This window comes from Artibeus jamaicensis, unplaced genomic scaffold, assembly GCF_021234435.1.
Source record: "Artibeus jamaicensis isolate MK-2021 breed Jamaican fruit bat unplaced genomic scaffold, CSHL_Jam_final contig_467, whole genome shotgun sequence".
In the NCBI taxonomy this organism is placed as follows: Eukaryota; Metazoa; Chordata; class Mammalia; order Chiroptera; family Phyllostomidae; genus Artibeus; species Artibeus jamaicensis.
The window spans coordinates 10334100-10359836 of NW_026521845.1; the positions used below are offsets into that span (position 1 = coordinate 10334100).

The 25737-nt window shown below is 49.0% G+C and overlaps 2 protein-coding genes across 2 annotated transcripts in view; one reads left to right on the forward strand and one right to left on the reverse strand.

Moving 5' to 3' along the window:
* IARS2 (isoleucyl-tRNA synthetase 2, mitochondrial) overlaps positions 1-7980 on the forward strand; it is a 32681-nt gene extending 24701 nt beyond the window's left edge. Inside the window, exons 17-23 of the mRNA XM_037128370.2 lie at positions 527-652; positions 2234-2365; positions 3219-3325; positions 3923-4068; positions 4632-4822; positions 6360-6504; positions 7479-7980. Of these exons, the coding sequence (XP_036984265.2) occupies positions 527-652; positions 2234-2365; positions 3219-3325; positions 3923-4068; positions 4632-4822; positions 6360-6504; positions 7479-7621 (990 nt within the window). The 3' untranslated portion in view covers positions 7622-7980. The remainder of the gene's footprint in view (positions 1-526; positions 653-2233; positions 2366-3218; positions 3326-3922; positions 4069-4631; positions 4823-6359; positions 6505-7478) is intronic.
* Positions 7981-8144: 164 nt separating this feature from the next.
* RAB3GAP2 (RAB3 GTPase activating non-catalytic protein subunit 2) overlaps positions 8145-25737 on the reverse strand; it is a 50954-nt gene continuing 33361 nt past the window's right edge. Inside the window, exons 22-35 of the mRNA XM_053667334.1 lie at positions 25343-25448; positions 24664-24824; positions 23456-23684; positions 21286-21459; positions 21086-21192; positions 18782-18848; positions 16981-17051; positions 15371-15406; positions 14149-14223; positions 13645-13863; positions 12774-12863; positions 12305-12526; positions 11417-11575; positions 8145-11228 (exon numbers count right to left, since the gene is read on the reverse strand). Coding sequence (XP_053523309.1) covers positions 11061-11228; positions 11417-11575; positions 12305-12526; positions 12774-12863; positions 13645-13863; positions 14149-14223; positions 15371-15406; positions 16981-17051; positions 18782-18848; positions 21086-21192; positions 21286-21459; positions 23456-23684; positions 24664-24824; positions 25343-25448 — 1884 coding nt within the window. The 3' untranslated portion in view covers positions 8145-11060. The remainder of the gene's footprint in view (positions 11229-11416; positions 11576-12304; positions 12527-12773; positions 12864-13644; positions 13864-14148; positions 14224-15370; positions 15407-16980; positions 17052-18781; positions 18849-21085; positions 21193-21285; positions 21460-23455; positions 23685-24663; positions 24825-25342; positions 25449-25737) is intronic.

A 25737-nucleotide genomic window follows, 5' to 3' on the forward strand; every position in this document is an offset into this window, starting at 1 on the left:
ATCATTCTTGGAAATTATATACTTTAAAGCATGTCCTTAATGAACGTCAGATCTGGGGTTGCTGATAATGTGGGTTATTTTGAAGCTGTTTTGAGCAACGACGCCACTTATCCGTTACTCCCTTGGTATTTTACCGCCCTCCTCATGTCCAGTGACCATCTCTCTGTGTACGGAGGTGCTGGGGGCGTTGAAGGGAAGAGCAGCAGCCTCCCCGCCGCCCCAGACGTCAGAGCACTGCTGTGTGTCTGAGCAGCAGCTGTGAGAGACATGCAGGCGTGACCAGGGAGGAGGAGCTGGGTGTCGCGTGGGGTGGCAGCCTAGGCTTTTTCTTCCGTGTCGTTTTCTTAGATGCAGCCTGAACTCTGAGGTTGTAGCCCCTATTTCATTGCAACGCAAGCGTTTTTTGATGCTCATGTTGTGCTCACACACGTTTGAGGGGGACTACGTGAAAGATTCGTTCACCTCATTGGCACTGAAAGCCATTCATCTATGTGTGTGTTTGGGTTTTTTTTCCTTCATCGAAAAGGATCCCAGCAAAGAGCCTCCTTACGGTGCGGACGTCCTTCGCTGGTGGGTGGCCGAGTCCAACGTCTTCACTGAAGTGACCGTCAGTTCATCCGCACTCAGCGCGGCCAGAGATGATGTTAGCAAGGTCAGTCCCTGTCCTTCCTGTTTCTCGGTGAGAAGTTCACTGAGCCACCGATTTTAAAGAAGGGGCGCATTTCGTTTGACACTACAAAACTGAATGAAAGTGAGTTCTACACGTGTGAGCGTTTAAAAATATCCCATATTCTATGTTTAAAAGTCAGTAGAAGTAATAACTTTATATACTTTTAAATATTTTTTTAAATAAAGAGCATATGTGAAATTGTACACATTCTGTAGAAGCTGCATTTTGAAAGTCCACCCATGTTTGCTAATGGACACTTTAATATTGTAAACAAAAAAGAATCTGCCAAGACCATGCGACTGGTATGATTGAATTCACACAGAACCGCACTCCCCCCTGCTACGGTGTGTTTACACAAGGCCCTGATCAGCAGAGCAGTTTATTTCTTCATTAACCGAACTCTTGTCTAGACATGAACTTTAGAGAAATGATTCCCCCTCACGTAAAAAACCCATGGTCGTGACATGAGCCAGGTAAAAGGCTCAAAGATTTTGTGCCCTTCCCTACTACCCCTGTAACATCTCCTAGAGTTTTAGGGGAAAGAAGGAAAGTCTTGAGGTACCATCAGCTCCTCGCATTCACTTGGAAAGGCCTCACGTCAAACGGAGAATGATGACCTGCCAGGTGCAAAGCAGTCAGGTCCCTTCCCAGGGCACCAAGGCTGAGGGTAAGACGCAGTGCTCTTCCGAGTCAGGGAGCTGCTCTCGCAAAATCCTGGGCACGAAATCGACCACCAGCATTAGTGCATTAATAGTGCTTCCCAGAGACCGAGTTCTTCGGTGATTCGGGCCCATGGCCTCAGCTTCAGGTGCACCAGCTGAAAAGCATTCTGCAATCGAATGCTGTACCACTGAGCTATACCCCTGCGCTGAAAAGCGTTCTGAACCAGATTCATTCCGTGGATGAAAATCAAACACGCCCCATACGTCGGCACTCACTTTCACAAGGAGGGTTTGAAGCAGTATTTATGTTACGTATCAGTAATTACAGACAAATGCAGATACGTAAGGAATGTCTACTGCACTGTCGATTATTTTTTTAGAAAGTTAACTTTAGATCCTGTTCTGTATCTGCGAGGACTGGAGAGAATAACACTGTGTAACTAAGCGTTTACTATGTGAAATACTGGCTTTGTGTGCTTTACAGATTTCTTATGTTTTATGGTTTATGTTATTATATTTGACAATTTTATATGCTTTTTATGTGCTCAGCAACCTCCCACATTTATTTCATTTATCCTTTGCACCTACACAGGTGAGCAAACTGGGCTGCTGAAAGGCGGCTGCCCTACAGTTAGAAAGAAACGGAAAGGAAGTTCTTTACGTGTAAAGTCCAGGGGTTGTTTCTGCACATGGGCCGTTGAAATGAATTGCATTTTGTTTCCTTGTTTCACATTCGTCGGCTCCGTTAGGGATGTTATTTTAAAAGTATCCCATTAAGAAAATAACATGAGTTGGATAAAACCTAATTGTAGAGAAATAAAGTAACTGTTCAGAAGAACTTACCACCTCGTAAATTGTTTTTGACTGCCTGTTTTTGTTTTTGTTTTTCCTTTCCCAATAGCTTAGGAATACACTCCGCTTTCTTTTGGGAAATGTGGCTGATTTTAACCCAGAGACAGATTCCATCCCCATTAACAAAATGTACGTCATAGACCAGTACCTGCTGCACTTACTGCAGGACTTAGCAGGCAAGGTAAGTGGGAAGCAACCCTATTGGGAAGGGAGAGACCAGCACCGGTCGAAATGTGATGTGCACCCAGGTGGAACAGCCTTACTAGAAGGTTAGGGACAAACTTAACCACACAGCCCTGAAAAGAGTTCTGCTTGATAAATTCCCCATGTTCCAAGGTTGACCTGAGGTTTAAAGTCTCATAATTTCTTTCCCAGTTTCTCGGAAGATGAGAGAATTACCTCGTGGAAACAATAGGCCCAGACTTTTCAGACCACATTTTCACTCCAGATCAGCTCTATTATCGAGTATTTTTCCAGCCTGGAAGGAATAGAGTTGTACTTTACTTACCTGCAGATATACCCCTCAAAGTCTGGAAATAACTGAAATGAGTATTTCTCTGTCTTGTAAGATATCTTATCGCTTACATATAAACACAGATCACTTCTGCTACTCAGGAATTGGAAGTGTGGTTGCTTCCACATACCCGTAAGTCAAGAGGCAGGCGTGTCGATTTTTGGCCAATTTTACTTTCCAGGCATAAACGAGGCAACAGTGGTGACCTACAGTCTTTGCTGCTTTTAAATGTGTGGTGTCATCACGCAAAACGATCCTTTCCTTTGATGCACGTCCTCCTGTAGTTTCCAGAGCAGAACGTTCTGTGTTTTCTCAAGGCAGTCAAACTTGAACCAGAAGTCAAGTTTGGGAAACGTGCTCCCCACACCACCCCCGCCCTGGCCCAAGAGCTTTGCCTATCACCTGTTTCGTATTTGTCTGCCTTTGACTCATATTTTCAGAAGGAACATGTTTGCTAATGACGACTTGCCTTCCCATTCCCTTATCCCAGCCTCCAAACGTGTTTGGCTTTGTTCCCCAGGTAACCGACTCATACAAGCAGTACGATTTTGGAAAAGTTGTCCGTCTGTTGCGAGCCTTTTACACCAGAGAACTTTCTCACTTTTACTTCAGCGTAATCAAAGATAGGTATGTGTGGCTGAATAGTGAAACCCTTGACAAGCATTTCCTGAGTGTCCGTTCTGCTCAGGAGACGTTGGGCATCCAGCTGTGAGCCAGGTGGGCAGCCAGGCAGCTGCTGGCGTGGATTCTAGAGTGAAGGCTGATTGCTTTGACCCCGCCTCTTCCTAGCTCTGCGATCTGGGGCAGCTCATCCTCCAGGCTGTTTCTTTACCCGTAAAGTGGTAAAGCTAATCCCGCCCCAGTGTGGTTATGAGAAGGAAAAGGGTATCAGTGATGTGCCCTGCGCTGTGTTCGATGAAGTGCCCAGTAGTAGCTGCTAACGAGACATGAACAGAGTACTGTTTGGGGAGTTTGTAAGGCTTGAGGGGGAGGCAGATTTAAAGGTCCACTAACTTGGCTGTCCTTTGATCCAGTGGTCTGGACTCCATTACCTGGAAGGTGGAAAATACAATGGAGGGTCTATGATAGAGTATTTTACTTAATTTGAAGACAATTAGACCCATTCAGTTAGCCACTGTAAGAATAAGCGCGACCCGAGACAGGGCCTGCCCTGACCATCAGAACACAGTGATGTCAGCCGCTGAGGGAGTTGTTCTCGTTCAGGCTTTACTGCGAAAACGCAAGTGACCCCAAACGACGCTCCTGTCAGACCGCGCTGGCTGAAATTTTGGATGTCATGGTTCGTTCTGTTGCACCCATTCTTCCACACTTGGCTGAAGAGGTATTTCAGCACATACCTTATGCTAAAGGTAAGAATGCTGGTTTTTCCCTAAATGGGAAGGTGACAGTGAGGGTGCAACTACTAATTGTATGCTCTTCACATAAGGGACACTTACCCATCTGCAGGGAATGGGTTATGGGGATGCACCGCAGTCCCCTCCACACCTGTTTGTAGAGGGTTGATTTCAGGGGGCCTCGGGTGCTTCCTGAGATGCTAGCTAGCAACTGAGCCAGATTGAGAAAGCACTTTTTCTTAAATATTATAGGTGTCAGAAATACATTAAATTTTATTAAAACAAAGTTTAGTGCTTTTTAGTAGTTTTATTAAGTTTTTTCCTCTAATTGTACTGAACTTATAGAAAACCAGAAACTATAGAAGTTTAGAAAGAGGAGGAAGGGTCACTTCTTAGCATCACTTTCAAAGGCTCACACGCGTGTTTGGAAGAAGCATTTAGGGCGGCTCCGTGATATTTCATCCCGTGATTACGTGAAATGGCGATTCTTCCTTCCCAGGCACAGTGAATATTTAATGGTTAGAGCTTTGTACTGGGTTTGGAATGCACGTAGATTACTGGGTTTTTTTGCTTTTAAGAACCCAGGAGTGTTTTTCGTACCGGGTGGATCACCACAAGTTCCATCTGGAAGAAGCCTGGGCTGGAGGAGGCCATAGAGAGTGCGTGCGCCATGAGAGACGCGTTCCTAGGGAGCATCCCCGGCAGAAACGCCGCGGAGTACGAGGTCACCGTCGTCATCGAGCCCGGGCTGCTCTTCGAGATAATAGAGGTCGGCAGTCATTCGTGCCTTTTGAAGGGGTGTTTGTATCAACAGTCTCGTTGGAAATTTGTTTAAAAATCTTCGTGTTGGGACAGGGAAGGTATAATTAAGTTCTAATTGAAGTTCAAGGCCTTGGAGCTGTTTGTATGACACCTAAGTCCAGAAGAGCAGTATCAGGATACATAAAAACTGGGAGTTTTGTGTTAAGGGTGTAGTTTTCTGGGAATTTTGTCTCTCTGGACCAGACTCGAAACAAATCCAAAATACAATTTCTGCTTCTTTTCTCGAATGCTGGAAAAATTCATTTGCCCCAGCAGATAATCATGTGATCTCAAAGTATTCACTGTTTTTTTTCTACAGTTCCATCAAATGTTTCTTCTTGGAATTTAGAGGTTGATTGGCCAGATGGGTTTAGAGCTTAACATTACTGATTCAAGATTTTTCTTTAATTTTAATGCTTATAAAGAATTGGCCATGAACATATTTTACATTTTACTGGTACCATTTTCTACCCAAAAATGACCATCTTATTTGGTGGGTAAACTCTATTTAAATTTTTATAATTGATCAAAATTGGAGGCTTGAAATAGCTAGTAGATATGAGACTGTTAATCAGACAAGAGAATTTTGGTAATATGTGAACATTTTCACATTTGCACTTGGGAAGTTCCAGCCCCTTCATTTGATGAGCCAGGACGTGGCACCACGGGGCAGGGGGGCCTGCGACCTGGCTGAGGCCAAGCAGCCCAGCACCAGGTTCCCCTGTGACCTCACAAGCTCTGAGCAACAAGCTGGAAAGAATGCAGCTTGTATCGGAAAAAACACTTTCTTAAAAATGGAATACATTTTCCTTAGGAGTCACACTAAGTAGCTGTCAAATGGAGCCCTGGTTCGAACAGTCACAAATTGCATGATTTGTTAAAACCAAATCAATCTCTTTGAGACTGCTTTCTCACGAGTTTTTTTTTTTAAGGAATGTCTGTGTGAGCTCACACTCATTTTAAAGATCAGAATTACAATGAAAAATGTGGACGTGTCTGTCAAACACCCCAGCTCGGTGTCCTTCAGACACGCCCATGCCTTGCTCAGATGCTGTCCTCGAGAGGTGGCATCTCAGCCCCTCGCTGAGAGGGGCGACCCAGGGCGTGTGCGGGCCTCGGAGCCAACAGCCCTGGGCTGGGCGGCCCCTGCACCGCGGCGTGGCCGAGAAAGTTGGGCAGGCTCACCTCTCTGCGTCTGGCTCTCCCTTTATAAAGGGGGGCGAGTGATAAACACCGTGCAGGTGTTTCGTAGCAATTAGAAATCACGAGTGTTTAGCATCCAGCAGAGGGAAGAGCTGCCAGAGAATGTTCTCAGTAAATACCATCGACTGGAAGTTCTCAGTTCAAACCTTGAGAACTAGGAAGAATTGATGTGCTCTAATATTATATCAGGAGGGAAAGGTACAAAGGGTTTCCCACTGGGTACGAGAATTTAGTGTTGACAACCTCAGTTTACGGGGAGAATCTAATTCGGGTGGTCACTTGCATGTGCTCACTGATTTCAGATGCTGCAAGCTGAGGAGACGTCCAGCACCTCCCAGCTGAGTGAGCTCATGATGGCTTCGCAGACCACTCTCCTCCCCCAGGAGCCACAGGTGATGCCCGCAGATGCCACCGAGCACACAGGGACCTTCCTCATCAACCTGGAAGGTACGCGGGGAGGAGGCGAGAGGGCAGGGCCTGGCTGGAGAGCTGAGTGAGGACGGCGGGTCCTCTCTGAGGGCAGCTTTCTGTGGAAACGGCTCTCAGAAGCGTCCCACCCAGTGACCTTGGGGACTCGGTGCCCAGGCTGGAGGACGGGGTTTCCTTCCTGTGCTGCCAGCCGCCCTCACTCCTGTTGGGCTTCCTTTTGTGGCCCCTCTCCTGGGACACCCACTGTCCTAGTACTGCCCAGGCCCGCCCTCCCGCCCCAGCTTTGACTCTGAAACCCCGAATTAAAATGGGATTTAGCTGCTCCGACAGAGGAGTCCCAGAGACGGGGTACGAACGCGTCCCTGCAGTGGCCTCTCGTGGGTGTCTCTGTCACCCTCACTCATTCTCACTGCTGGACCAGAGAGATGGGCACACAGAGGCCCCGGGGAAGGTGACGCTGCCCGTGTCCTTCAGAGCAGCTTCGCGTCCCAGCGGGAAGTGGCAGGCCTGGCCATGTGACCTCGTAGTAACAGTCCTGGCCTAACGAGCTCTTGGAAACGTGACTGTAACATCTGCCCAGTGACCAGAAAAGGATTCACTTTCTTTACCACGTGTCACCAGTCTGAGGTCTAAGAATGGAAACAGTGGAGAAAGTCTTGTTTCCTTGTGTACAAACCAAGATGTTTTAAGTGGAGGCACCGCCCTTGTCCTATAATTTGGCTCTTTTCAAACTTCGTAAGTTACGCTGCCTTTCCAGCTCCACTCATCAGAACTGCACTTGGATCCTGAGCTGCAAAGCCCACCCTGCAGAGCTGGGCGTAGCAGTCACTCTAGCAGTCAGTCGGGGAGAAATCGGTGCGTCTCTCGGGGCCTTAGCTTCCTCAGCTGTCCACTGTGCATGTAATGTGACATCGGTAATGTAGCCTTGCTCAGGCAGGCAGGAGAAAGTCTGAAGAAGCACCTGCAAATACATCTGTGTTTTTCATTCCCAGGTGGTGATATTCGTGAAGAGTCTTCATATAAAGTAATTGTTGCGCCAACCACCAAAGAAAAATGCCCTCGTTGTTGGAAGTACACGGCCAAGTCTTCAGATACTCTCTGTCCCCGGTGTGCAGAAGTTGTGGGTGGGACGTAGCGCCACTCTCTGGCGCCGACCGCGGCTCCAAGCAGACCCCGGCGGTGCTGACTCAGTTTGGGTGGACCGTGTATCACGCTGGGAGGAAACCCAGACTCGGGTCCGGAGTGGGCGAGTGAGTGGTGGGGCATGAGAGTCAGGAGGAATGCTAAGGGTTTTCTGTAACTAGGTGAACGTGATGTCCACATACATGTGCAGAAACATACATGCAGAAACACATATATACAGACGGACGCTGCTCCGTCCACGATGGGCCCATCAGCTGTGGCTGAGCAGAAAGTGTTTTATATTTCATAAGCCCTTCTGACACACTATTTAAGTTCTGTAATATCTAAGAATAAAGGCATTTTGGAAACTCACTGGTGCTGTTGGTGCGGCCATGAAAGTGTGGTTCTGGAACAACACATTGCGGAGACGACCCGGGAAACCACATTCCGCCTCCCCGTGCACACTAATCTGTTATTCCCTAGGGAAAAACCAGTAACTATATGTACTTACATTTATGAATGTTAAGGGAACAAGGTGAAAGCTGAAAATTTATTTCACTAATATACATAAATTCACAACAATGAACAGACACAGAAAACAGCAGTATATACAGAATTTCACTACTTACAGTACATTACATTAGATAATAGAGGGTTTTATAAACAACTTGGTATTGGGTTAAAATCTTTCTAGGGAGAGCTACTTCTCGGCAGAAATCAAACTTTTGTAAGCCCAATGAATCCATCCCTGCTGGGTGAGAGAGGGCTTTCCCTGTTGCTATCAGTATTTAAAAGTGTTTGTCTCTTAAAAATTAAATGAATCACAGCAACTTCTAACTGTTACAATCCATGTAAGTGTAGTGTTAGTAAATCTGAGATTTCTGTGATTTTAAATTGCAATTAATCATATTTTCTTAAAGAATGCAATTTAAATGTAACAATGTTTACCGTGACCTAAGATGAATTTTTATAACTGAGGGGAAATAAGTCTTTTCTCTGTTTATTTCTCCTTTTGTGAAGGTGGGAAGGGTCTGGAAGCCTGACACTGCTCCTGTGTCCACACCGATGCTGACTCTCGGGGCCCACGTCTAAACCCCACCTGCAGTGTCATTACGATTACGGAACACTTGCCTTCGTTCCGCATTAGCCAGTGGGGTGCGAGGGGTGCCCCAGGCCTCTTCGCTGCTCATGAGCAACGGGTGTGGGGGTGTGGATCTGGGGGATCGCCCCTGGTTCCTGGCCGCCCAGCGGCAACTGCAGCTCAGTGTAACGGGCTCTTTAAGAACGAGGCACTGGACATCAAACCTGACTCCCACACGTGGGCCCTTCCTTGTGACAGGGTGCAGGCAGGCAGCCCCTGGGGATGGAGACAGCTCCAGACCGCCCAGGAAGGCGCCCGGGAAGGCGAGTGGCGCACTGGGCTGGGCCACCACTGTTCCGCCGATGGTCTTGCCTTCGGTGTGTAAAAACTCAGCGTCTGGCGTGCAGTGAGGCTCGGTCTGCCTGCACAGAGCTGCTTATTTGCCTTTCTTCTCTTGGATTTCTAGGTTTATTTTTAAAGCCCTTGATGGAATAGTAGATTACTTAGCTGTTTCTTAACCCTACGACTCACAATTCCAACTTAAAATTCTATGAGTGGTAAATTTTAGGATTACCCATCTACTCAATGGAGACTCGGTGACTAGTCGCAATTCTCTGCCCTATTTCCACTTACTGCCCACAACCCTCAGATCTGATTGTGTGTGAAACCAGTTTTGTTACCTTAAACGTGGATTAGGTACCCCTCGCAAAATGACATGGAATCAAAGTAGGATTTAATCTTTAAAGATGCCTATACTAACATGAAAAAAAATGCCTATACTTCCACATTTTTGAACCACCTTTCAAAATTTATAATTACTTTCAGAATATGTAAAAAAAAATCACAGACAGAAGCAGCCTTTTAGCATGTCTATGACGAGTGACTATCTGACACCAGATCCGTTCACAGGAAACCACACGCGCGTCTCTGGTGGGGGGGCACCAGGCTCGAGGCGGGGGCCCAGCGGCTGGCCCTGTCGTGTGCACCTCCATCAGACGCATGGGCCTGCACCCCAAAGACCCAGGGCGTCCTGTGTGTTTACTTTGTGCTAAATTAAACAGTAACTCAGTTTTCGACAGGGAAGTCCTTATTTGGATGTGACCTTTTAGCTAAAAAGACTTTACATTGGGATCTCCTCGTCTCTCCCTTTCTGTCTACTCAACTTGGTACAACTGCTGGAGTCGGCTTCCCACGAGGGGTGCAGAACCCGCCCTCCGCGTCCCAACGACAAACACCGCGACCCCAGACGGGCGTCAGTGACTGCACTGTACGGCTGCATGCCCGAGATGGACCGCAGTGCACACTCGGCATCTGTGCAGCTCACAGCACTTGGTCCACTTTTGGTCAGGTCGGCTTCCATCAGATCGCCCCTGCCACGGCTCCAGGCACTGTGGGGTGTAAAGCAGCTGCAGTCTGCCCGCTCCCCCCGGCTGTGAGGTAGGTCTGCTCCAGCTGTAGCGTCACTAGCGTCTTCTGTGCTGCTCCTGAGAGCAGAGACGCAACATTATCAAGTCTCAGGAGCAGACGTTTCAAAACACTTGTAGGAAAAATAAAGTCAGACTTAAATTTTTAGCATCTTTGCTCCCTTTTTTAAAATGTAAGTTTTACAAGATAATACATTTTTACAATTAATTACCTGATGTGGATACAGCTTGGAACCTTGGCAAAAAAACAAATCTTACCTTGTGTTATAACTGATTTTGGAGCGTTGCCCGCATCTCAGACTCACAATTTTGGCAAGTACAGACAGGTATTTTGGTACTAGATCGAGGGTTCTATTACATGTCCCTTCTGATGACTGATGATCTTGAACACATTCCTTCACAAGGTCACTGTCCTCTGACGGCAGCCAAATACCCTCTGGGGAAGGAACCCGCCAGCTTCCAGGCTCCGGGGGGTGGCCGGCAGGGGAGGCAGCGGCAGGGAAGCCTCTTCCTACCACTTGGGACGGGGCAGTGGGATGCTTGTCTAACTGCACTGCTGGGACTGGGTTTACAGGACCGCACTGCAATTCCCTTAGAACAATAACATCTGAGTAGGAAACGTAGACTCATAATAAGAACATAATCCGTAAACCATAACCAATTTTAAATAGCAAAATTCAACAATAAAGCTACTTAAGTGTCTGAATTAGAAATGAACAGTAAAACATCTGTATGAGTAGTTAATAGTATAACTGATATCTGTTTATATTTTCCCAAAGGAGTGGAATTTAACCAGGACTGTACTTTTTAAAAGTTATATATATATATATTTCTTTAAATTCATTTTACAAAAGGAAAAAAGAGACACCCCCCTCCACGAAGCCCGGCTGGCGCCGTGTAGAATAACCATGCACTGAGCGCTGTGCCAGGTGCACGGGGGGGCCGGGTCATACACGAGGCCCCGAGGGGGGGGAGGGCATGGCTTCCACAGCCTCGAAGAGGTGTAAGGCCAAACTGTACTGCCCGTGGTTTTCGGGCAGAAGCTCGATGACTCTGTGCACTAGTCTGGCTGTTGTTGCAATGGGCACTTCTGTGTTTTGAAGATCCTGGGGGTCCTACAAGCAGGACACAAAAATGACCCATCAGTTACTTGCACCAAAAGAATAACTGTTACTAACAAAAATGCTTTTCTTCAGAGCGAAGCAAATGAAACCAATAAGAAGCGCCCTCCTCCACTGCCTTTGACTGTGCACCGAGGGAAACATGCAGCGCCCTCCGGGGCCACGCACGCCACCACACTCACCATCGCCTTCAGCCACGTGCAGAGTGTGGGCGGCAGCCTGGCCAGCAGCTCCATGCCCTCCCGTGTCTGGGCGTGGAGCAGTGCGTGCGCCAGCCTCTGGCCCGTCACCATCAGCAGCTGGGAGGCCATGACCTCTTTGTCCTGAACCTGCAGGAGGGCCTGCGGGGAGGAAGTGGACCACTGTAGAGTGGGAACTCAGAGGCTGACAGACCCTAGGAAAGGCACCGCCGCGGAGGGTCTGGTTCAGCTCTGACCCGGGGCCGCGCGCACAGCTGAGCCCTGAACTGCGTGACTCCAAGTGCTTCCACCTGGATTTTTCCAGTGAATGCTGGAAGTATATTTTCTCCTAAGGTTTTAATAACATTCTTTTCTCTAGCTTACTGTACTATGAGAGTACAGCATATAACACAAGTAATACACAAAAGGTGTTAATCAACTGTTACCAATAAGGCTCCCGATCAACACTAGGTGAGTAGTGGTTAAGTTCTGGGGAGTCAAAAGTTACACAGAGATTTTCAACTGCATGGGGTCAGCTCCTCCAACCCTCATGGTGTTCAGGGGTCAACTGCACGACCAACACAGCATCCGAGTCAAACAGCATTTAAATTCCAAGCTTCTGCCATCACCTAATTGTTCAATTCTGCATGAGCACGTCTGTCATTTTCAAGCTTTTGTCTGTTTTGTTGACTCCCAGGCCCCTCTGCGGAGAACAGGCAGGCACGCTGGAGCCTTACTAAACATCGAACCGGACATTTCACATTTTAGCATTCCTCTATTTTTTGCCTAGAGGTTCTAACAAGGAAAAGCAAACGGCTTTACAGGCTCCTGACTCGCGCCATCAAGTTCATTACAATGAGACGCAGCTGCTCTCCCGAGGGCGGTGGTTACCTCTTCTCCCAAGTGGTCGGCTCCATAGTTGTAGAGTTCCCCCACGTAGTGCCTCCTCACGATGTCCTCGCTGACCTGAAGGTGGTGGGCCAAGTCCGCAGCCAGAGCTGGCCAGTCTTGGTCTTTCCCAAAAGGAGTGGCTGGCGCCTCCTCTGAGGTCCCCTTGTCCTTTGCACCCGAGTGCTGAGCCTGGACAGCCCCACTGACAACTTTCAGCAGGAACTTGAAAGGGGAGAGGGAGATGCAGCAACGTGGCCACGTTAGTGTGTCCCCTTCCACTGTGTCTACACTGCTGGCTCCCCTGCCAGAGGGGCCTTTCCGATACAAATGTGTAAGTGTTCAAACGAACACGTAATTTACAGGTAAAGTAGCTCTCAAGGATACTCCAGAATGGTCATCCTTTGAAGGCCAGCTAGATTTTTACTTAACTACTTTTTTTCCAAGAAACAAAACCTAGTAACTAATTTACCTGCTGTCGTATAGAAATAAAGTTTGGATCCATTTCTCCACTAGGCAGTAACTGTATTGAAGTTAGGTCTTTGAAAAATGCATTTTTCCCCTAAAGAGGAAGAAGAGATCAAAGAAACATGAATATGGATTATTACTGGGGGGAGGAGAGAGATTAAAAACCACTTCAGAATATCTCATGGCTCATTTTTTCCCCTCCTTGAACAAGAGCATTTTAGGATTTTATTTAGCCATTACAGAGTTTGGTGGGCAGCCTTTAAGGGGGTCCCCAGGGAGCCCTTCCTCTCCTGTGTGGGCCGGTGACTTCCTGCTAACAAAGAATTAGGCAGAGGTGATATAGCAAGTCACTTTCAAGATCAGGTCACAGAAGGACAGCGGCCTCTGCCCTGTGCGCTCACTCACACTTCCCTCCTGTACCTGGAGAGGAGTGGGGCACCCTGACCCCCACCCTCACTCCAGACTCAGAAGAGACACCCAGGTTCTCAACCCACAAAAATGGGTACAAACTCTTGTTTCAGCCCCTCAGTTCAGTTTCGGGATAATTTGTTACACAGTAAAAGATAACTAATATATAGTGTGTGCTCAATCCTTTTTAAAATACCAAACTGTTTAAAACCACCTTGTCTGAGACTAAATGTGTGTCCGAGGAGCCAAAGCAGAGTGTCTGGAAATAGGGCTGAAGTCCCTGGGAAGCAGATGGGAGGCGGAACACGCAGCACCACGTCTGCGCCGGAAGCCCCGGCTGGTCCCAGGTCCGCCCCGGCACCCAGGGGCTCCGACAGGGGCAGGGAGCCCCGCAGTGAGACAGCTGTCCTGTGCACACCTGCTAAGCGCCCTGCTCCCGAGGGGCCCTGGACCCCTCCGGTACTTGCCTTGCTGTCAAAAAGCGACAGCGGCTTCACAGCCTTCAGAGCGAACCTCATCACCGCGTACAAGATGGAGCAGAGGACGGAGTGATGCTCCACCAGTGGGTAGTGGATGTGCTTCTGCTCCAGGGCCAGCTCCACGATCGAGACTGGGCCCTCGGCAGCGAGCCAAGCGTCCTCGGTGTCCAGGACAGGCGCCTGCATCTCGTCCTTGCTCACATCTGCCTGCGCACGTGAGAATGGAGAGCTGGTTGGCATCAGAGGACTCATGGCTTGCAGACACCTTATGTAGTAATGAGCCTACAGGTAGCAAAGGGCAAACCTCTACTTGTCCCCACCCCCCCATTACAATTTAAAAACATCAAATTCTAATAAGAAACATCACTATTTCTAGGTTTAGGTCAAAACTTTAAAATGAATAAATGAGAATGTATCTGTAGGTCTCAAGTCCAGTGATTTCTCAAAATACGGAACAGCGCAGAGCGCCGAGAAGCAGCACACCCCACGGACCTCCATCAGCGTCTGCAGGAGATCCAGGCAGGAGCCGAGGAAAGAGGTCAGTGCCGTGTCGCTCATGCCCACATCCTGTTTGCAGAAAGGAACATCTTCAGTCCGCGGCCAAGCTCTACCGTTACTATGGGGGCGGGGGGACAAAAATCCTGACTCTCTACATGGGACAGAAAAGCAAGAATTTGGCAGTTGAGGCATTAGCATATTTTAATGCCTTTTTTCAGATTTAACTGGCTTTAAAATGAAGCTTTAAAAACACATGGTACTTTTAAAACTTTTAAAAATCAGTGCCCCAGGAGCCCCGGAAAGACATGGTGTCACCATTCACCACAGGCTGCGGCACGCCACTGCTGCTCACTGTCCCAGAACTCGCAGGGAACAGGCCGTCGAGGCCACATAATCGTGGTCCAACGTGAAAAGTTCTGAGAAAACCGCCTGGTCTGGTCTTAGAGTGTCTTTTAGGGACCAAACTGAGCCCTCTGAACAGAACTCGAACCCTCTAAACACCAGATGCTGCTCTGGGCAGGAGATCAAGCCTACTGACCCCCCTTTTAAAGGGCCTGTCCAAGGGGCCGCTGTGTTCACCTGCAACCTTCTCTAAACCCACAACCAATGAAGCCCTCACACCCCTAAGTGATTTGGCCTGAGTGTGTGTGACGGGCACATGCATAAACTACGGCGGTAAGGACACTCTTGGGCACACACCAGAGGTCTCCAACCACAGAGACTTTTCAAGACTGAGGGTCTGTAACAGCGGGGTCTGTATGTCCCAGTATTAATACATTTGTAATGAGACTATGTTGAGGTTTGGAGCAGAAGCCAGTTCCGTGCACTGGAATGTTATTTCAGACTCTCCACTCGGGCCATCACAGCAAGGCAGATCAAGTTCCCTACCCATGCTTTTACGTTGGCTGGCCCATATGCGTTTCTCATTTGAAGGGCAGAAAAAATACAGAGTGACGGCACCGCGCCACCCCCCGCCCACGTCCGAGTTGAGGACGTCTGGTGAGAACCCAGCTGAGACGCACCATCTGACCATCTGCAAAGATAAATGCAAACCGGCCACAGTTCCTGGCAGTTTCCCCAATACAGAATTCTCTTTGCATTCTTCTTATCTTCTGATGCGTTATATGGTAAAAGGCAAAGTTCACCCCTGTGGTTAATGAGGTTCTAGTTCAAGTGCAGGATTAACAGCTATGCCCAGATAAGGAGATTCACTTACCCTTCGGCATAGCCTGTCCTTTGGTGCTTTTCCAACCTAAGGCAAACAGAAAGGGAATGGTGTATTTATGTAATAATTTAAACTAAAAGGCATCACGATGGTACAGGAAGTAAAAAGCAACAAAATTCTAAGGATACAAATACACCTAAAAATAAATATAGCACCTAACCATAACATAAGGCAAATAATTTTGTGGTGGAATGTAAAAACATATTATGAAAAAAAATCAGCCTGGGCTCACACACAATCCTTCTCAAAAATAAATATTTTTGAACTACTAACATAGAAAACTCAAAACTCTGGTTCTTCCTTTCCATAATCGAACAACTGGGCTGCCTTAAAATTCAAAACCAAACTTAAGGCTTTACGGCTACAAACAAAGAGCAGCAAAGCATTCTGCCAGTCGGTAAAGACGCACAGTGACTGTAACAGGCTGGAGAGAAGGGACGATCTGAAGTGCGAGCTGCACTTGCAGCTCAAAGGTCCGCCGGTTGCCTTGACTTTGATACATAATAGGGCCGCACTGCTGGCTGCACGAGATGGTCAGTGGCAGGCAAATGTCCTGCCCCTCAGGAGCGTTACCTGACAGGACGGTTCACAGGAGATGGTGACAAAGGACCCCTGCCTCACTACCTCTTACTGAGGTGGCTCCCACCCCGGGCACAAGGCCTGAGGCCAGCTCCTGCCCCACCAGCTCATTTACACGCTCACATGTTCGGTCCCTCCCCAAACCTACTTACGCAGGGAGCACAGACTGTAAATGTAATTTAACTCAGCTGAGTAAATGTGAATGAATGGCGAAAGGGGAAGCTGTTCATATGAACATTATTATGTTGAATGCTTTATAAAGATTTATGGAGAGTAGCCAACGCCTAGGTCTCCTGGATGAAATATAGGAAACAACTATAATGATTAGGGGATAAATTATAAAAATCTAAAGATTATGCACTCAGATGACACCACAACTTTGAAAAAAGAGGATGGAGCCCTGGCTAGTGTGGCTCAGTGAACTGAGTGCCAGCTTTTGAACTAAGTGGTAGCAGGTTCAATTCCCAATCGGGGCATATGCCTGGGTTGTGGGCCAGGTCCCCAGTAGGGAGCACGTGAGAGGCAACCACACACTGTTGGGAGAGAAAGGGAAGTTTCTCTCCCTTTCTTTGTCCCTCCATTCCTCACTCTCTGAAAGTAAGTGAATGAAATCTTTGAAAAGAAAAACAGAAACAGGGTGGAGAAGTCACAGGCAATGTACTGCGGGTGAGGAAACCAACCCCTTTCGGAGAAAAGATCAGCCTTGCATCCCAAGCTCAGTGAGTAAGAGTACACTTGTAGGGTTTAATTTAAAACAAAGTGCCAATCCTCGCCGGGACCAGCCTCCGGTCCCAGTCTCATGGGGGAACAGGCCTTCGCAGTGGCGGGCTCTCCGTCGGGGGTCCGGGCTCCTGCTCAAGTCGGCGGAAAGCCAGCCGTGGGACCTACATTTCACTGAGCAGGAGTCAAATGTGTCAAAAAAAAAAAAGGCAAAACAGACGAGCAAGGCCCAGTGTACACAACCTTTCTAATATCAATTAAGGGAAGCAAATCAAAAGCCAGCACGTGAACTGTAAAGTTACCTTATCCATCAGGTATGTGGCCGCAGAGAACCTCTTGACCAGGAACGTGTTCCACATCATCAGAGCGACACCTAGAGCAGGAGGAGGACAAGGCGGAGACGGGAGGCTCGCGTGCTCTCTCTTCCACCGCGCGGAGCAAATTACTGTCCTCCCTAAGCTTATAAAACTCTATGGCTGTTTGCTTAGTACTGTTTATCAAATTAATAAAAACCTTTACTCTGTAACAAAAAACAGAACTGGTCTGCCCAACAGGACGTCCAAATGGCCAATAATCATAGGAAAAGACTCACATCATTATGAAAGGTAAATTAAAATGACAAATACATTACGCAACTCAGAGAAAGGCTAAATTTTAAAAAGTGACAATACCAAGTGCTGACGAGGATTTGCAAGCAACTGGAGAGCATGCTCCTGCAGTGCGGATGGGATAACAAACGGGTAAAACCACTTGGAAGACCTGCGGCATGAACTAAAGCTCATCACGCTCCTACCACACGCCCCAGCAGTTCCACGGCTGGGGTGGGTACAAAAATACGAGTAAGAGCGTGCAGGCCGGCTTCGCTCACGACAGCCTAATACTGGAAACAAACCCAAGGCCCCTAACTGATTTATCTTGTACAGAACCATCCAGTAAAGTGGTAGGTAAAAAAAGGTACAAAAAAACAAAATACAAAAAATGTATTTTAAAAATGGGGTTTACACTTTCACATTTAATCAACTATGGTGTTTGAATGAAAACTTTGGAAGCAGTTGTGAACCAGGCAGCACACATGTGGTCTTTCCCCTGCAGCTGGCGTCACCCACCCAGCGGGCATCACACACCCAGCTGGTGTCACCCACACAGCTGGCTGCCCCGGCGTCCAGTGGCGGGGCCTGCAGGGGCCGTGGGGAGCTGGGAGCCAGTGTACAAACTGGGCACCTAGTCTGACCACGAGGAAGTACAGTACTGGCCAAAGTCAGCAGGTAACTTGGTTTGATAGGTAAGGATAGAACACTCCAGAGGACAGATTTCCCTAAAGAGTCACCCTCAAATCTTTTTTCCTTGGAAGAAAGTATAATCTAAAAAGATGAGTAAAATAATTTTCAAGTTCTCTTTATTTAAAATGAGACATTTTAGAATTTCTGCAATTTGACTTCATGCCACCTACAGGAAGGTGGTCCAGGAGAAGAAATAAACAGCTTTTCTGGAATTTATCACATGGACATAAAGGCGATGCTTCTTCCTACTCAGCCCCACACCAACGCTCAAAACTTAGGAAGACCACTCGCCCCCCCGGGGCTGAACTCCTCCCTTCATTCTTACAGGAAACTCGGCAAGCTGTTACACGCAACCAGTAACCTGTTACAATTTTTCCACATCTGTCACACATTCTTTTCAGGGAGACACCTGCAGCCCCCGTGGGGGACAGTCACATCTATCAACAGAAGCACAAGGTGATTTGGCTACCTCACTTTTTAATCAGGAATCAGCCCTGAGTGGCCTACCCTTATTCGCGTACCTGCCCATGAACTAAATATGGAATGAGTAAAGCATGGGCGCATAATAGTCCCCTTACTTACACCCAGGAAGAGCAGTTGGATTGGGGAAGGGTGGCGGAAAACACAGGTGACAATTACTGCCAACCCTCTCCCTTTGCTGGATGGCACTTTTCCAGCAGTGAAGAAAGCCAGTACTGTGTGTGTGTGTGTGTGTGTGTGTGGTAGGACCATCGATTGAAAACGGAAGATGATAGGAATTTAGAGATTCCTGCCTCTCTAGAGGTTTAGAGAATCAGTGCGGGTTTACCACCTGCTCACTTACCGTGCTGAACGTGCGCATTGCTGATGTGCTGCAAGTGCTCTATGGACCTCACAAAAAAACGTGCTTCCTTCCATAAGGGGAGAAGGAGAGAAACAAAGTATCACTTAGCAGGTGTTGCAAGTATGGAGACGGAGACTTCTTACATAAATTTCTGTATAAAGCTACATAAAAACATTGCAATAAGAACATGGAAATATTAGATAAGAAGTAATCTTTCATAAGATGACATCATGATCTCCCTTAAATTCATGTCACCTACAGAATGACTGATTTCAGAAACGTCCAGGTCATGTGTGCTGACATTTGAGTCAAAGTGGACTGTGACTTGTGCATCACAGCAGTGTTCTTTCCAATAAATACTTGAACTTCACACAGATATGAAAACAATGGATTTACTTCTTTGCAAATATCATTCATTCATTACTCAACAAATACTTGTTGAGCACCTACTATGTACCTGGCTGTCTGAGGCACGAGGAATAAAATGTGAACAAAACAGACCCAAATCCTTGCCCTGGGGTTACATTCCAGTGCAGGGGGCTGGACTGCAAACATCAGTAAATGACACAGGATGTCGGTGATAAGTGCCAAGGAGCAAACACTGAAGCAGTGAGGGGAAACCGGAAAACTGGAGGGGACGCCTGCAGTTCCACTCTTTCCAACCAATGAACGTAGTTCACAAGTTCAAACTCCGATCTAATAGGTAGAACTACCCAGAAATTCTCCAGACCTTTACAAAATAACTTGGTGCCTGTACAAAGACTGAACAAGCGTTCTGAGCCTCACAAAGCTGGGTGTGTACAATGGAACTGGGATGGGGCTGCATGGGGCAAGGACCTAAACAGCCAACAGGAAAACACCTGAGCGAGGAAGAACCGTGGCCGCTTATTCCATCTCACGTTACACAGTTGTGATAATGAACAGACAAGGACACCAGTCACCACGTCAGGCACTAGGCAAGCCTCCTCTAGAAACTGCTACAGCCTCCGAGACAGCTACTGTCAGGCCCTCATTTGCTTTCCAGGAAACACAGAGGACAAAGGGCTTCAGATGTTTCCCAGGGCCCTGCAGCTGCTCCCTGGCAGTGCCCGGGGCTGCACACAGCTGTGCCCGCCACACCACCCACCTCTGGTTTGTCACTGAGAACTCACAGCACAGGCCTTTCTCTTAAATGTCACTTTCTGGAACCTGGAAGGGAGTCCTTCAGATTTTTGAAATTGTGATACCCTCATTTAAGCCCTAACATGCTTTTTTCACGTAGGGAAGGTATCCCATTTAAGTGGCAGGCCTGTGATTCAGAGGCAGTGGCGTCAACTGAAGGAGGGGTTAGAGGACATCCAGAGGTCCCCTGTCCCCAAATCCCTTTTCGTTCCTAGTTTCACCAATCAGACCACACCTCTGTTTAAAGCACACTGTTTTACAATGTCTCCCTTGAATAAGGAAGTGACTGCATTGTAAAGACCTGTTCTGAGGAGGGAGGCATATCACCCTTAATGCACTCCCGTGAGCGAGTTCATCGGGGAGACCTCTCTTCAGAGGGGCAGCCGGCTTCGAGAACAGGAGAGGGAAGATTCCAACGCGAGGGGGAGGCTCAGCGCCTGCCGGAGCAGGAGGCCCTCGTGAAGGACAGTGTCAGCAAGGAGGGACGGCCAGTGTGTGTGTGTTTTGTCTGACTGCATCCTGGCCTCAAACCGGAAGGGTCAGCGCCATCGTGGGAAGCGGGGACACAGGCTCAGGGACCCAGGGACGGCCCCACGCAGGCCCACACCACTTCCAGGCCGTGCAGGCGGGGGTGGGGAGCAGGCACCACCAGGAGCAGAACACGACCCCGGGGCCAACTCTGTGCACAGTCTGGCCTCCCTGGCTTTTCTCTGCGGTACTCTGGCTGTCACCATGACAATGACCGTACTAACGATGTTCTTTTAGGTGGGTGCTATCTCACGCAGGAATTCAAAAGGCAGTAAGAAATACACTCATCACAGCCCGGCTGGGACAGGAAACCACACTGGCCTTAGAACCCACCCAGGAACCTGGGCTCAGTCCTAGCCCAACAACGGCCCCCGCAGTGCGACCTCAGGCCAGGAACGTCGCTTCTCTGAGCCCTGATTCCACAGCAAGGACAAGGACGACCCTGCATGCTCAAGTTTACTGTGAGGGCAGTGAGGGACAGTGGACGAAAAGGCCCAGCACAGCTCGAGGAGACGCCCCCGGGGGGAAAGGCCCGCGTCCCCAATGAGCTACGTAACAGCAGCGTGCGTGTGAACACAGCAGGCACCCCCGCCCCGAGGCAGCACAGCACCTTACCTCCGGGTCCTTGTTCCACTGGACCACGCACTCCCAGCAGCAGTGCGCGTGCAGCGTGTCCGGCTCCAGGCTGCACGGGAACTGCTCGTAGGCCGCCCGCAGCAGGTCTGCAAGGCAGAGACGGCACCGCCGGAGTCCCACCTCGGGAGCCCCACCGGCCTCCTCCCCGGAGTTCCTGCCTCTCCCCGTGGAAGTGTTACCTGGTATGGCTCCCAAGTCCGCGTCCGCAGCTGACACCTCCAACAAGCCCCTGTGCGTACCCTCTTTGGCTTCATCCAGGTTTTCTGCATCTCTTTCTTTATTAGCCAGTTTCAACACTTCAGGGCTCAAATCCTGTCTAAATACCCACTTGGCCACACTGTCTGCAATGCCACCTACAGTTTGGAGACGAGAGAGAAAAGGAACACTGGCAGTGACCGCAGAAGAGAGCATCTCTGAGAACGAGACCTAAGTGCTGACATTCGGTTTGCAGCCTGAAAGTGACCCCCAAACCCAGGGGAGTCACAGCGTGTTACTACCTACCGCCCCCCGTGAGGGCCAGTGGGCTAGCTGCTGCCCAAGGGCATCTTCCGACTCGCCTGCAGTATCTGACACGCACAAATGCAGACACACATGCATCAGGGTACCACGTTCCTTCTACGTTCACAGCTCGACACAGACGAAGGACGAGCCCATCTCTAAAACACTTTCATTTAAATGTGAGTCAAAACAGATGGGCCGGCATATCTGCTTAGGCTTCTTCGGGCGATGTGTTACTTTTAACAGTCAACTACTTGCCTGTCTGGACTAGTTAGGGGAAAATGTAGCCCCACTTAATCAACAACACGGTGCCATATTCCACGTTGCAATCCACACAGCCTAAAAAATTGCAAATGCAAACAGGACCACGTTCCTAGTGGAGTCCTGTTTATTACCTAAAACAAATTATACACTTTCCGTAATCTCCCAGGTGTTTCTCTCTTTCTCCTCTTTTGATTCAAACGTACACGTTTCCACAGAAAGGAGGACTCGGGGAAGCCCCAGTGACCAGGAACATACGTGAGAGCCGTGTGCCGGGCGACTTAATATGTTACGTTTGGCTTCCAGGTCACCAGTGAATTCTCCATAGCCAAGGCCCTGGTGATGCCGCTCCCGCAAATATGGAAATGGTGTGCCCTCCCTTTCACCAAGTGGCAGCGTGGGCCGCAGTGAGTTTATAATGGAAAACTTCACATCTTACAAAGAGTGCAAAAACGAGTAAACTAGGTAAAAATCTACAGGTTCCTGGGTGTTTTAAACCCAGACAAACTGTCCGCGCAGCATCCCACGCCTGATGGAGCTGCTGGAGGGAAAGGGCTGCCATCAAGATCAGTCGGTACGAAACATGACCACGGTCCCGAGGGACAGAAGCCCAGGAGCCTGGTGACCAGGCCGGCAGGGACTCGTGCATCAGACAAGAGGGACGGAGCTCTGTGGACATGAGGGAGGAGAGGAGAAAAGCTGCAGCCCGTGGCTTGAGAGAGGTTCCCCGAAAGGAGGAGGCGGCCCTGGATCTGAGCAGGCTTCGGGATTCGGAGGTCCCGGAGAAGAAACGAGAATGAGGGTGGGAAAGCCGGGGAGGAGCGTGCACGGGCTCAGACCTGGGGGCGGGGATCTGCACAGAGATCTAGTGAGACTCGAGGAATGGAAAAGTGGGTAGGACTCAAAGTCAGCAGTGCTGGGAGAGCAAGCTCCGGAATCCACACTTAGTTCCAGCAATTTCTGGACTTCCCAGTCTCAGCTTCAGTCCCTGAGAGGCTTAGAAGTTATAGAGAGCCCCAGAGAACTTCACCTTACAGGCTATATTTACCAATATTTATGGTAAGAGAAATTGAAATGGAGACATTATAAAAAAGTTTCACATATTCACTTTAAATTAAAATAACAACCCCACTGCATGCTGCTGGTTTATGAAGACAACGGTCAGTCCCAGAGCCAACACGGCGTTTGGGGAGAAGGGCACTGCCACCTGCAAACCTCTCCGCGCCCAGCTCGGTCTGGAGCCTCCGACCGGCTCCTGCGCTCCGTCCCCTGGGCTCTGCTGTGCCGGGCGGGGTGTGTGGGTGGACGTGGCCTCACCAGACGCGAAGCTGGAAAGGGGGGCACTGTGGAGGCCCTCTGACTGTTGTAAGGCCACGGGATGTGGGTGGGGGCTTCTGAGCAGTGAACTGGCAGGAGCAGACTTCGAAAGGATTGAGAGGAAGTATGTGATGGGCTACTTATATATATTTAAAATCTGAGCGTATTTCTCTTTCCTCATTCTTTCAGTCATTTCTGTAAAAAAAGAAAACGAAAGCGCATCCCCCCAACGCAGGCGTACGGACACAGAGGCTCCAGCAGACTCCACGTTACCTCTGCCTCCTTCAAGGAGCTTCTTGACCGAGAGCCTGGGCAGCGGCTCGGGGGGCAGCGCCGACGCCCGGCAGGCGCGCGGGCTCGCCCTGCTGTGCAGCAGCGTCTGCAGCACGAGGCAGTCCTCCAGCTGCTTGAGCAGGAGCTTCCAGTACTCGGCGTCCAGGGAGAGGGCCTCCCAGGAGTCCGTGAGGGCCTCCGCGTCCGCACCCGCCGCTGTCTGGGAAAGCTGACAGAGAAGGCCCTGGTGAGAACCTGGCACAGCTTGACTCCCCGTGAACGTGAATGAGCTTTGAACTTGAAGGCTGATGGGTAGTCAGGGCACAGCACACAGATGTCGGTTCGCAAATATTGCTGCTTGTCTGGACGGAACATGAGGGTCGGGTGGATGGGAGACCCAGGGACAACAAGGATGGAGTCTGGGCGTCCCTAGCAGACCTGTGGTGACCCCTGAGTTGTCGGGGCCACAGTATCAGGAGACTGGTCTCTTTTTAGAACATGCCAACAGGAAAACTGTGTCTCACATTTCTCTCTGCATGGTCATAAACACTTCAAGCTAGTAAATAACATTAAACTGAGCCCACGAACTACGGACTGATGATGTGACTCCCCAGAGACCCGTTCCAGTGTCTCATCCAGTTTAATGCAGCACCCCCTTCAAAAAGTATTCCAGCTACCTCCCACTATACATGACGTCACACTTTTTTTTTAAAGAGCCTCTAAGAGATGAGGAAAAACCACAAAGCAAAGGGTCAACAGGACACCTTTCTTTGAGTCACTCAATGCCACATGGCCCAAACAATCTGTTTATAAAAGGGGGGTGTGTGAACACAACCATTACATTCTCAGAAACCAGAACAAACCTGAGAAATAAATGCAGCCTGTCCTTGACTTCTTTTAGATAAGAAAACTGAGGCCATAAAACTCATTTTTAAGGGACTCACCACCAATCCCCAGCCATTGGCAGAGAGCAGGGTCAAGTTCAGCACTTTTGCCCTGTGCCACGTGGTGACGGCTAAGTTCGAGTGTGCAAGTCGTCTAAACAAACAGATTAAGGGTACTACCCCTCCCCACCCCCAACCCTAAGAGAGGCAAATAAGAACCAGCAGACACACAGTTCACATCCCCGACACCACACAGGGGAAGACCACGCAGCCCCACAAAGGGAAGAGCAGCCCCTCTGCAGGCTGGGCGCACCCCCCACTCACCTTCCTCTCGGTCCCGCCGTTGGACATCTGCGCGGCGACAGAGTGCCCCACGTGCGCAGAGAGCAGTGCAGCCCCGTTGTTCTCGGACTGGATACAGGCCGTGCGCATCTGCTGCCACCAAGGGGACACCGACTGGGAGTCCCACGAGTCGTCAACGGCCACTGCCAAGTTCACAGGGAACCCTTAGTTTCTCAATCTGGGGCCCAATCTTTCAGACTCAAAATGGTGTTAAAACTCAGTTCCCCAGTGATGTACTCGTCACTTTCTGAATGAACTGGGAAAAAAATCCTCAGCCTATTTTAGCCAGAACGTGTATATTCCATTTACTTATTCTTCTCAGCACACTTTAAATCCATGTGGAATAGCTCATCATTGCAGAGAACTACTATTAAATGTTTCAACGTTGTCGATGATTGTTCTCATCAGAACAAAATTGAGAAAGATAATAACCTCCACCGGAGATTTGATTTACCTGAATTAAGCAAATGCATTATTCATTATTACATGATTTTGATGAGAGCATACCCGTTTTCACAAAGCACACTTGAAGTGCCTTAAGCGCTTTGTCTGGAAACATAAAAGAGCCTCCAGAGTGAAATGCTGGGCGGACCGTAGTCTCCTTCCTTAGGAGCCTTACCCCCCACCCTGGCTTCCGGGGTCCAGCGTCCTGGCATTTCACCTTTCATCCTGCTCAGGAGGGACAGCATCGCGTGAAGATAGCAGACAGACTGCGGCTTCTCCAGAACATCCTTTTCCTTGGAAAGCCAGACGCTCAGGAGCAGAGACTGCAATCAAAGTTAAACCCTTTCAGTCTCACAGGCTAACTCGCAGGCCAACTCACACAAATACGAGCCACGTTCCTAGGGCATCTCCTCGACGTCTGAGCGGCAGGCTGCAGTCTGAGGGCCTGCGGGCCAGGGGGGCCGCTCCCTGGCTTTGGACCTTGCCCCGTCTCACCCGTATAAGGCGGCGCTACAGCAAAAGAGAGACTAAGTCACATGTAGGTCTCTCAGAAAACTTGGTGGACACAGCACGTTTAGAAATCTTTGCAAATCTAAAAATGTATACAACCGA